The following is a 13,641-nucleotide window of genomic DNA, read 5'->3' as shown; positions in this document are numbered from 1 at the left end:
ACGATGCTAAATACTGGTGCCTTATGGCCATAGTTGTCGATGCACCAAAGAAATCTTTAAATCAATCAATCAAACGATGCTAAATACACTTATAAGCAACTGCAGATTATGTGCATGTTGTTCAAAATTCTTTATTTATATTCTGAAATCTGTTATTTAAAGCTTGTCATATCATTAATTAATAGGCAGGCAGGCAGTTGAATTATTAATCTTGATACCCTTGATTTGTTTCAGATTATAAATAATTCTAAAACTTTCATGAACTAGTTTAGCCTGCTGCTTCTTAATCTTGGCAGTTGTGAAAAAAATAAATAAAATCAAAATAAACAATAAATCAAAATACTATCAAAAACCATAGGCATTCTGACATTGTGCACGAAAAGTTGCTCCTGTGATAAACCTCCATTAAGTTTTCTTTAAAAATTGTTATTTTTCATGAATGGAAAGTGGTTTGTGCTTGATTTGATGAATCATCACAAATATTAGTTTTGCTTTTCTCTTGAAAAACATGTAAATATAATAAATATAGTTCTGCATAGTAGTATTCGAAAACAGCTTTTGCTGAATGAAATAATTGTAGTTATTGCCTAATGAAATAATTCTACTTTATGAATAAATTACAATTATTTCATTAAGTAATAATTGTACTTTATGAATAGTGGAGATGACTCAGTGTAGATAATTGTAGATTACAGTGATACAGCTACTGCAGAAAATAATTAGAAACAGTTTTGAAAATTGAGTATTTAAGAGTGACAAGTTTGTTCACATTACAGGTAGTTCTGAAATACAAGGTTTGGAATTAATAATGTTTGATTGTAGAATTATATATAGTGGTGTGAAATAAATAAGAATTGTTTTCATTTTGCATATTTGCGTAGCGAGTGATTAGGGTTTTTTTTTTTTTTTTTTTAATCTGTTAACTGAATATAGGCAGCAGGAATAAAGTTGGGGTGTTTATGTACATACAGTGTCCATAAATATGAAATTTACCTAAACAACAAATATTGCTGTTCAGATAGTTTCATGTGAGTGCATACATCTAATAGCTCTGCTGTATGACAGTTGTATGGCAGTGTAAAGCTGTCCAGCATAATTTTGTAGGGACCTCTTCTCTAGGAGAGCTCTGTTCTAACACATATTACTATCAGTTACTTTGTGTTTGCTTTTATCTCAAATCTGAATACTCTTGGTATAAGAAGAACCCTAGCTGATTTCTAGTTTCTTTGTAAAATTCTTTCTGGGAATTATGATTGCTGGCACTATTGCAACTGATCATCTTTTGTGCCCCTCTTAGGCCAACCAGATGCAGCAGTTGTGCCATATCCATCCATTCACCAGTAATATTAAGGAATACAGTACTATGAACAGACTCTCCTCAGTTGCATATAATTTTAACTTAGATTTCTTTGACAACTAAATTAATATCCTTGATATAAAAATCAGTTCCCTTTTTTGTTACCAAAACCTTGTTGATGTAACTATAAATAATGATAATGATCAACTTAATTCTAACGTGTTTTATTTTTGTGTGTTTGTTTTTTAGGCCCGTGCTTCTGGGTCACCAGTTATTATTGTGGGAACACATTATGATTTGGCAAAAGATAACTACCTTCCATCATTTTCCGAAGAACTTCAGAAAAATATTCGGCAAAAATTCATTAATGTTATTGATCCAGAAAAATGTGGACTTCCTAAAGTGTTGGATACTGTTGAGATTAGTTGCAAATCTCGATACAATATAAAAGCACTTTGCAATATCATCTATGATCGTGTTTTTGAACTAAGATGTCCAGGTTAGTAGGAACTTCATAAAAACAATAATTCATTCCTGTATAAAAATTAACCCTGGAATTTTGTAAACTTTAATATGAAGAGTATAAATAACATTAAATAAAATATTATAGTTCCAAGAAAAAAAAATTCAGCTACTTTTACCCATTTCCACTAGTGATAATGATAAGGTTTTGTCATTAACTTTAACACCACATATTTATGAAATTTTATATGTGCAATACAGAATAATATTGTGGTATTTTCATGTGATACTTATATGAAATTTGTATGGAAAACTCGCAGAATTGATGCATATGGAGCTTTTAGTTATTGTGAAAAGTACTTTTGTCAGCTATTTATATTACATGTTATGCTGGAAGGGCATTACATTCCATTTACATTTTGTTTGTTGCATGACAAAAAAAGGTATGTATTTAAAAGAAATTATGTTTTCATCAAAAAGTGCATGTCATTAGATTAGCATTAAGGCTACAGTTTGAAATTGTTGGTTTTGAAGTGGCTATTCACAATGTTGTCAGGTTTGTTTATCATGAAACTGGTTTTACTGGGTAACAGTTTCATTTAGGGAAAGTTCTGAGAATCCAAGAGTTAAGTTTAATCTGCTAATGTAAAAATTTGAAATGAGATGTAGTAGAAATATAACTATTTAGTATTCCATTTTTGAATGCTGGTGAAGTTGGTGATTATTTTGTGGATGATATCATGACTATAATATGCAATGACAAAAGATTAATTCATCTTGCTGATTATTCAGTTTTGATAGGTATAGGCTAAACATTTCCTAAATTATCTGGTCACAAGTAAATTGTAGTATGTAATGGACTGAAAATTCTGGAGAGGGAAAAAAAAAGCTGAAACTATAAATAAAAAAATAATCAAATTATTTATTGTCCCATTCCAGATAGTGAAGTTCATGAGCAACAAAAGTTTTAGAATTCAAATTAGATACTCTTGTAATAAAATCACTAGATGTGATTTAATCGAGTTTAATCAATTTAATGTATTTCATATTAATTATTATTTTTTAAAAATCTATAAGAATTTTTAATGTTATAACAGATAAATACTGATATTGTTCTATTTTTTCATTTTTATATGTACGTATATATAATTATTGCTATTATGAATGTGATATTTTGGTATTACAGTGTTTATATAACTTTGGCAGGAAAAAAATTCAGTGGAAAGTTGTCAGTAAATAATAGTATTGTAAACTCTTCATATGGGAAATCTATTGAACTAGTCAGCAAAATCTAAGTTAATTAAGTGATCACTAACGGAACAGGTTGTTTTTTGAAAATAATATCATTATAGTGTATTACAATAAAATCCTATTATAGCAAACTTCTCAAGAGTGCATGTATCATTTCAATGAAATTTCATCATAATGAATATTGCTTACGAATATTGAAAATTATTTCTGAATCATCAATATTTTTTCAGTTAAATTCTTCTGTACTTTTCAAATAGAAAATCTATTAGAAAAAAAGAAATCTTGTAGAACTAGAAATTTCCATATTATATTTAAATTTAAATATAGACTTTGGAACAATAATAAATAAATGAAAAGACAAAAGTAAAATTAGTTAGCATTAGCATCATCCAAAAAAAAACACGCTCCCATTTCACCCCTCCGTTCGTTCCAAGTACCTGTCCAGCTCAGCCTTAAATTTATTTAGGCTATCAACTTCCACAACAAAGGATGGAAGTCTGTTCCACCAACCAACCACCCGCTGCCTAAAGGTAAACTTCCGCACATCTATTATACATCTCTTTCCTCAGTTTGAATTTATGCCCTCTCAAATGATTATTCTGAGCAAGAGGAAGAATTCCATCAGCATTGAGCATGCACAAGTCATTCAAGGCTTTATACACCTCAATCAGATCACCTCGCAGGTGCCTAGTCTCCAGACACTGTAATTTGCTTAATTTAAGCCTTTCTTCATAAGAGCAACCTTTGTTCCATTCACTAAACTTGTTGCCCTACTCTGTACTCGTTCCAACAGCTCTACATCCTTCTTAAAATGAGGCCTCCAGACTTGTATACAGTACTCAAGGTGTGGCCTGACCATTGCCTTATATAAGGGGATAATCACCCCGTATCCCTGCTAGAAAAATTCCTGTATATCATTCACAAAATAAAGCTACTCTTGCAGACCGTCTGCACTGCTCAGAAAACTTCATATCTGCCTGCTCGATTACCCCCAGGTTCTTTTCGTTCTCTACCACTGTCAGTGTAGTACCACAGAGTTGATGCATTGCTCTGGGGTTGCTGTTTCTCATATGTAGTACTAACATTTGTCAATGTTAAACTTCATTTGCCACCTCTCAACCCATCTGCTCAACTTATCTAGATCCTGTTGCAGCAGAGTACTGTTATTAGTGTCCTTAACAACCCTGCCAACCTTCGTATCATCTTCAAACTTGGACATTAATCTTGATATACCATCATCAATATAATTTATAAATACAGAAAACAACAATGGAACCAATACTGAACCCTGAGGGACTCCACTAATAATGTAGTCCATGATGAGCAGTGTCCATTGATTACCACTCTCTCTGTCTTCTCCCACTCAACCATCCCTTTATCCATAGCAGCAATTTGCCTCGAATGCCACACTGCTCCAATTTGTGCAGCAGTCTTCCATGTGCAACAGTATCAAAAGCCATTCTAAGATCCAAATATATGATATCAAAGTTATTTCCTGCATCCAGTTCCTTTGTGACCACATCATAGTATCCAATCAAATTGGTCAGGCAAGACTTTCCCTTAACAAAACCATGCTGTATCCGAGCTATAACTGAAGTCTTGTCTAGATGATCCTTCAGCGCTTCTTTAACCAGTGCCTCCATTAATTTTCCTGGAACAGAAGTTAAACTCACAGGTTTATAATTACTTATGTTGCCCTTTGATCCTCCTTTGTGAATTGGGGTCACATTTGCACATCTCCAGTCCATGGGTACCTACCCTGAGTCCAAAGAAGCTCTCATAGTTATGGCTAAGGATTTGCTTACTTTCTTTGCTGCCTCCTTTAATATAACTGGATAGATCCCATCCACCCCGGATGCCTCTCTTATGTTTATCTTCAACAATTTCTGCTCCACTTTCCTCTCAGTTATTACAAAATCATCCAGCTCACTGCCAGAGTTTAACTCACCTCTGGCATTCCCCCTTCCTGAATAACTCCTTGTGGGTGAATGTAGATGCAAAATACTCATTTAGTTTGTTAGCCACCTGAGCAGCATGATCAACAGTTGAACCATCAACATCCAGTGGACCAATCTGATTCATCCCTTTCCTTCTAGAGTTTACAAAGGTAAAGAACTCTTTGTTGTTTTTCTTTTCATCCTTTGTCAAGGATTTCTCATAATCTGCCTTTGCCTGCCTAACCTCCTTTAACTTGGTTACAGACCAGCTTATATCTATCATAGGCTTCTGTGTCATGTGTTAATTTATATGTATCCCATGGATTTTTGTTCTTTGCCACATGTCTCATTAGTTCATCTGACATCCATTTAGGCCTAAACCTTGAACAATATTTCTTAGTTGGTATGTAGAGCCTAGTAGCTTCCAAGATAAATTATTTGAATGCTTCCCATTTTGAATTTGCTGTTGGTAACATCATCAGTTGGTCCCACCGTACAGAATTTAAATACTGTCTCAGACCACCTTTACGAAAGCAAAAACCTTTCCCTTTACCCCTGATGGTAGTTACCTCTTTGAGTAAATCCCACTTCAGCACACTGTGATCACTGCCACCTAGTGGTTCCTTTATCTGCAGATTCTTAATGCATGAAGGATCACTACTGATAATCAGATCAAGGGTATTACTCCCTTTAGTTGCCTCCCAAACATGCTGATGTAGAAAACAATCATCCAATAAATCCACAAAAGCCTTGCTAGTGTGTGAGTGACCAACCCACAAATTCTTGTCAATATCTGGAAAATTAAAATCCCCCATTATAAGACTCTCTGATTTACTTGCCCACTGTTATTTCCGTGTACAGTTTCTTATTATACTCATCAGAGTCATTAGGCTTATGGCACACTCCTACTCTCAATTTTGATCTCCCATTGCTTATGTCACACCAAACTGACTTGTCACTGCACTGTCCAGCGATGTCGACTGGCTTCACTTCCTTGGATTTTATGTTTCTTAACTAATAGTATAACCCCTCCTCCCTTCTTATCTTGTCTATCCTTCCTGTACACATTGTCTCCCCAAATTCCAGTTCTGCTGAAAGAAACACATAAAATTGGATTTTATGTGTTTCTTAACTAATAGTATAACCCCTCCTCCCTTCTTATCTTGTCTATCCTTCCTGTACACATTGTCTCCCCAAATTCCAGTTCTGCATTCCTTATATCTGTGTGACACCACATCTCTGATATCCCAACAATATCTACCTTTGATGTTCTGAGCAATACCTCAAATTCATCAAATTTATTTACCAAACTCCTAGCATTGGTGTACATGCAAGTATACCTGCACCTGTTCCTATTCTAGTTGTTCCTCATTTTGTATACCCTACTATATTTACAAGACATACTGTATCACATAAAATTTTAATAACTCATACTTTCAAAAAAGTAATACAGTAAATACAATTTAGTTTAACATGTATTAATACATCATTTTTTTTAATATTTACCATTTTTTGTGAATTAATACAAAAATTCAATTTTAATGCAATCAGAAATATGAGTATTATTCAAGTCAAGCTGTGCTAAGTTAAATTAAATTACTACTTTTAGGCCTTTTTCTCTTTTTCTCTTCTTCTTCTTCTTTTTTTTTTTTTCTTTTTTTTTTATCAATTTTTGCATAATTTGAGCATAACTATTTAAAACTGTAAAACCAAATAAAGAGTGCGAAAAGGAGTTATTTTGCTGCCTCTTTTAAAATTTTCAATTCTTAAATCAAAACTTTCCATATTTATATTTCTAACACAAGGTTAATTTCACAGTGTCATTCCTAATTTTCACTAGGTAAACCAGTATATTTTAAAAATAATCAAAATAATCCATTGTACTGAATTTTTCTTCAGAATTCAAGCTATGCTAAGTTAAATTAAATTACTACTTTTAGGCCTTTTTCTTCTTCTTCTTTTTTTTTTTTTATTACCAATTATTGCATAATTTGAGCCTAACTATTTAAAACTGTAAAACCAAATAAAGGGTGTGAAAAGGAGTTCTTTTGCTGCCTCTTTTAAAATAAAATTTTTTTTTATTAAATCAAAACTTCCCATATTTGTATTTAACACAAGGATAATTTCACAGTGTCATTTCTAATTTTCACTAGGTAAACCAGTATATTTTAAAAATAATCCATTGTACTGAATTTTTCTTCAGAACTATTGTTTCACTGAAAATATTTACAAAGTATTATTAATAAAGGAAGTTGACTGAGACCTGAAAACATTTTCATTATAATGAAATTTTCATTAAAATAGCGTTTGTTGTAAGGGGATTTTATTATTCTTCAATGCTTTTTTTTTTTTTTTATATAACATATTATATTCAAAGCATGTTATTTAAAAAAAAAAACTCTGTAAGAAATGTTATTTCTATAAGATTTCATATATAAATCTCTATGAACAACTAATTTTAGTGCATAAACAAATATTTTAGCATTATATTGTCAATATAATAATTAAAGGTTGTAAACATTCATAGATTCCAGTGCAATAAACTTTTAGTATTGGGACTTACCTAGCATCATGCAACTGCTGATGTTGGAGAATCTGACATAATGCATAACAGGTTAAGAGAATAGAATTATAAAGTATTTTCAGCTCAGGGATCTATCTAGTTATATTAAGTGAGGCAGCAAATGAAGTAAACAAAGCTTTAGCCATTATTATGAGAGCATCCTTGGATTCAGGTGAGGACCATATGGACTGAAGATGTGCAATGTATCCCCTGATTCACAAAGGGTGATCAAAAGGTGACACGAGTAATTACAGACCTGTAAGTTTAACTTCTGTTCTGGGGAAAATAATGGAGTCAATGGTTAAAGAAATAATGCAGGATAATCTAAATCTAGACAAGACTTCAATTATACTTCAGGAACAGCATGTGCTTTTTAAGGGCAAATCTTGTCTGACCAGTCTGATTCCATACTGTGATGTGATAATACGGAGGATGCAGAAAGGTCAGGGAATGACCACCGCATATCCCCTGAGCAATATGGCCTTAGTTGCTAATAACAACTAGGTTAATGACAGAAATGACAGTATGATACCTACTGGATCTAGAAAATTAGGCAAATTGCAATTGAAGTTTAGCATTGACAAATGCCAAGTATCGCATTGTACAAGGCGATGCATATGGGTAGCAGTAACCACAGAATAACATATCAACTCTGTGGTACTATAGTTAGGGTAATGGAAAATGAAAAAAAGGTAGTCAGATATGAAGTTCTCTGTGCAATGCAGAGAGGCTGCCATGACAGCTCCTGGAGTTTTGTCAATGATATAAAGGAATTTTGTGGGATAAAGTAATTCTCCCATTGTATAAGGCAATGGTCAGGCCACATCTTGAGTACTGCATACAAGTCTTGAGGCCTCATTTTAGGAAGGATGTAGAGCTGCAATGTAGAACAAGTACAGAGAAAGATAATGAGATTGGTGAGGGGGTCAAATGGATGCCCTTACTTAGAAAGGCTTCAGGTCTGCAAATTGCACCTTCTGGAGACAGGCACCTGTGAGGTGATCTAATTCAGGTTTTTAAGGTTTTGAATGGATTGCGCAATCTCAATGCTGATGGGATTCCTTGCTCTTACTCAGACAACATACATGAGTGCCCTGCTGACGAGGCTACTGGGTCAGAAGTGTTCAAAGCCCTAAGTGGATTTTATTATTTATTGATTTGAAATTATTGTTTTTCTAAAACTTTTGATTTAAATTTAGTAGTGTGGCATTATTTTGTGATTTCCTGATTGATCTGGTGTATTTTTCCTTTACTCGGCCTTGTAATTGTATAAAAGTATCGGTAAGAGTATCAAATCCACGTGTTACAAGTTGCAGCTCCACTGAACAAGAAGTTTTTTAGCCATATTTAGCCGCTTTATTGACCAATTGTTACATCACATTATTTTCCATAAGTAGCTTATAGACCTGGTCAGGATCCTTAGTTTATTCTGAATTGAGACAGCAAGATTTGGAAGTTAATAAATACTTAAGTGTCCGTAGATTTACCGTTCGTAACTTGCCGCCATTGTTATACGACACAACATTATATCCCGAACTAGATAGCTTAAGCTTAGTATAGTACAGTATATAATATAATATTGTCGATTAATCAGTAAAATCTATTAATTTTGTTAAACTTCGTTGTCAATTAAATTGTACTTTTAACTATATACATACATATAACGACTTAGATTACAAACATAACATAATTAATTAATACATAACTTGATACGGAAGTTATATAAATGGAACTCGTAGATAATACTCGATACTGAAAAATATATATAGTGTTATAACTGTGTTGGGATACAAGTTTAGGGTTATAATTTTGTACTGAAATTGAAATTTTATTGAAATTAAATCGAAATCATGACTCAGACCAGAGCAGCAAAGCAAAAGATTCAAGCTAATGGGAGTGCTGTGGCTCAGGGGAGAACTGAGGGGGGGGGGGGCAGTTGCCATCTGAATCACAGCCTTTTAAAATGCACTGCTTCCATGATGTTTGTGGAGCAATCGGGTACGGGACATGATATTGCCATGGGGGATGTCTTTCTGTATGCACGATGCAAGGAGTGTAACGAAATCAGGCGACAACTCAGCGTTGTTACGGGCCTATATGAGAGCTTGAAGGACAGGGTGGATGCACTCGAAGGATCTAAATTGAGGGGGCCCATCAAGCTCTCAGCTGCCCACATCAACGCCAGAGCTTGCACTTGGTCATCATGCAACGCAGCAGCAACCCTCAAGGCAGAATGCGCTAGTCCCACAGGAACTAGTAGTTGTTGGTGACTCTATTGTCAGGGAAACAAGGAACATGCTTTGTAAAAAGGATAGGTGGAATAGGACCAGGGTATGAATTGAGACAAGGGCAAAGGTTGATGACGTTGTAGAGTGGATATCATCTTTTAGAGTGGATATCATCTTTTAAGGGCACAAAAGATGATATAGTCGTACACATTGGCACTAATGATATTAAGAGTAGGAGACCAGCAGAATTACTTAACAAGTACAGGTCACTGTTGAAAAAAAACCATGAATTAGAGTTGAATTTGAAAGTGTCTACAATTCTGCCCAGACACGATAAGAGGGAAGTATATGATGAGAGCCTTGTCAATCAATACGGCCCTGGAAAGATTGTGCAAGGTTCAAGGGGTAGAATTTTTTTCAGCCTGATCTATACTTGTTAACAGGAGAAAATGCTTCTACAGGGATGGGATACACTTAAATAGAAAAGGTGCAAGAATATTTGCTGATGCTATGGAGGCAGAATTAGTTGGATCAGAAAACTGCTAGCTTGGGGGGATACAAGGACTAAAAGATTAACAGTAGCCACTGGCAGAGGTGAAAGTGATTCTTGCACTGCTTCTATTGGAATGAGCAAAAGTCTGGAAAACAAGATGCAGGATATTTCAGAGACTGCTGGGAGTCATTGCAGTCATGGGTTGTGTTAGGGAGTCATGCGTTGTGTTAGGGTAGCTAAGAAAAAGAACAGGTGCATGTATACTTGCGTGTACACCAATGCTAGGAGTTTGGTAAAATAAATTTGATGAATTTGAGGTATTGCTCAAAGCATCAAAGGTGGATATTAGTGGGATATCAGAAACGTGGTGTCACACAGATATAAGGAATGCAGAACTGGAATTTGGGGAGTACAACGTCTACCGAAAGGATAGACAAGATAGGAAGGGCGGAGGAGTTATGCTATTAGTTAAGAAACACATAAAATCCAAGGAAGTGAAGCCAGTCGACATCGCTGGACAGTGCAGTGAGAAGTCAGTTTGGTGTGACATAAACAATGGGAGATCAAAATTGAGAGTAGGAGTGTGCTATAAGCCTAATGACTCTGATGAGTATAATAAGAAACAATGTGGCCTTAGTTGCTAATGCTCCTAAAAACCAAACAACAACAATTGCTGGAACAGACTTCCATCTATTGTTGTGGAAGTTGATAGCTTAAATAAATTCAAGGAAGAACTAAACAATGAATGAAATGGGGATTTTTTTTTTTTTTTTTTTTTTGTGGTGCTGTATAAGATTACTTTCTTGAATCATTTGCGAATACTAATAATAAACTGTCTTCCATAGAATACCACCTTTCTTCCAAACCAATCTGAACATGTTACGATCAGTAAGAATTCATTTACTAATGTCCAACTTCAAACTCACAGAACCTACTTTTCTTTCTTCATCTTCAGCTTTCTAGAACAACCTTTCTTCCCATATGTTTCCTGAAAATTACAATCTGCAGATAATTATCTTCTTGCTTCCCAACTTTCAATCTATGGACTCTACTATATACTGTAAGTTCCAAACACCTTTTGCGTTTGGAGGTTTCACAAAAAAAAAAAAAAAAAAAAAAAGAAGAAAGAAAGAAATAAGATTAAAAACTGCTTTGGTTGGGATATCCATGTCTTGAAGGCAACATATGCTTAAGTGCAGTTCCAAATGAAATTGTCCCATTTCTTTAATTTGTTGGCACAACTTGACTTTATAAAGATGCATAATTAAGGCATAATGGAAATTTTTTTTGTGTTCTTTCCTAACTTATTCAGCTGTTGCTCCTGGAATTATGATACTTTCTTATGAAAACTTTGTTGTATTTAGGCTTCAACTACTTTTTCCTGTGTCTTCAGATATTGTTATAATGTTAAGGATAGTGACCTTGAATGTTCTTTTGTCTAATCTGCACCCTGTTCTTACTTTTACTTGGATTCCCTGCATGTGCCTCACACTATCAACAAGTTTAAGTAATAAAGCAGAATTATCAGATAAATTGTTGGCCACCCTTTTCATATAATAAACACTTCCTCTTTTAATACTAGAATTGGTAGTTTGATATTATTCTTTTTTTGTTTATTATGGTAATTATTTTTCTATTTTAAATTCATTAAATGAGATTTACTTTATTGTTACAGGTGCTAAAGAAAGGATGTTAGAACAAAAAATTCCAGCTACTTATCTTGCTTTAGAATATGTTATTTCCAGGCTTGCTTCTGAAAGGCATTTGCAAAAGCTAGATCCAGTACTTCGTACTGATGAATACAAGTAAGCACCAAGAATTGATTAAAAGTATATAAAGGAGACTATATAGACTTTCTGGTATACCCAACAGACTATTTAGATAATGTGAATATTACTTTCTATCTGTACATTTTACATTCGTTCAGTTAGTTATATCACAGGTGATTTTTATGTAAATCTTAAGAAATAGATAACTGACAATTAAACATCCAAATGATTTCAACCAGCGGTATAATTTTTCTTTTTTCAGTATACAGTCATTTCTTAACTTATGCTGTTCTTATTAATGCATTTTGGCTTAATATGGTTGAACAGTACATACACTTCTCAATTTAGAATGCCTTAGTTCTTGCATTATCATGTTTAACAACAATGCCTGGGGAAATCAAGTACATGATTGATGTTTTTTTTTTTTTTTTTATTGATTTTCTTCATTTAGTGATTTTTAAAAAGTTTCACAAAAAATATCTAAAGATTATACATTACAGGTCATCTAAAGATTATACAGTTGATTACACAGGTCATTTTTGTTTTAAAAAACATTAGGAAGCAAGTCCAATCTATGTGTAGCTGCATAAAATTTTCTGTTGTAAATTTTATTATTATTATTTTTTATTGATATTAATATCTAACTTTATAGGTTTTATGTAATAATAGTCTAATAAAATAACTGCTTTATTGATGTATGCTTGCATAAAGCAATAACTGCTTTATTGATGTATGCTTGCATATCTTAACAAAGCAAAAGGAGTTTAAAATAAAACATAAATAAAAAACAATGAGAATATGAAATAAAAATTTAAACAATAAAATCCATTAACAAAAAAAATATATTAGTATTAGCGTTAGTAGTGGCATATGATGCAAGAAAGCAAACTTATACAGCATCAGCACAAAAAAAAAAAAAAAAAAGCCTTCCTATTTCACCTATCCATTCACTCCAAATGTTTGTCTAGTTCTGCCTTGAATTTATTTAAGCTGTCAAGTTCCACGATGACAGATGGAGATTTGTTCCAGTAATGAATCACCCTCTGGCTAAAGGCAAGAGAGTGGTTCATTAGATCAAGAAGTATTACCCCCTCTGGTTGTCCCTCGGACATGTTGCTGTAGAAAACAATGCTCCAATAAATCCACAAAAGTCTTGCTAGCATGCAAGTGATCAACTCACAAATTCCAGTCAATATCTGGAAAGTTAAAATCCCCCATTACAAGATATTATGATTTACTGGCCCACTCTATTTTTTTGCACAATTGTTCGTTGTACTCATCAGAGTTATTAGGCCTATAACACACTCCTACTCTCCTTTTCACTTTCCCAATGCTTATGTCACACCAAACTGACTCAAAACTGAACTGTCTACCCATATCAACTGGATGTACTTCCTTAGATTTTATCTGTTTATTAACTAACAGCGTAACCCCTCCTCTCTTCCTACCCTGTACTCACATTGTACTCCCCAAATTTTAATTCTGCACTCCCTATATCTGTGTAACACCACGTCTCTGATATCCCAACAATATCTGCCTTTGATGTTTTGACCAGAACCTGAAATTCATCAAATTTATTTACTAAACTCCTTGCATTGGTGTACATGCAAGTATACATGCACCTGGTCTTATTCTTAGTTA

General features: G+C 33.7%; 1 protein-coding gene across 1 annotated transcript in view; it reads left to right on the top strand.

Annotated features, from left to right (window-relative positions):
- Positions 1-13,641, top strand: part of LOC150091432 (leucine-rich repeat serine/threonine-protein kinase 1-like) — a 595,643-nt gene that overhangs the window by 312,530 nt on the left and 269,472 nt on the right. The window contains exons 15-16 of the mRNA XM_090390319.1: positions 1,547-1,796; positions 11,907-12,036. Of these exons, the coding sequence (XP_090246445.1) occupies positions 1,547-1,796; positions 11,907-12,036 (380 nt within the window). The remainder of the gene's footprint in view (positions 1-1,546; positions 1,797-11,906; positions 12,037-13,641) is intronic.

The sequence above is a fragment of the Mastigoproctus giganteus genome, chromosome 1 (genome assembly GCF_048544385.1).
Source record: "Mastigoproctus giganteus isolate SK-2022 chromosome 1, ASM4854438v1, whole genome shotgun sequence".
NCBI lineage: Eukaryota > Metazoa > Arthropoda > Arachnida > Uropygi > Thelyphonidae > Mastigoproctus > Mastigoproctus giganteus.
This window is presented reverse-complemented; position numbering and strand designations above follow the sequence as displayed.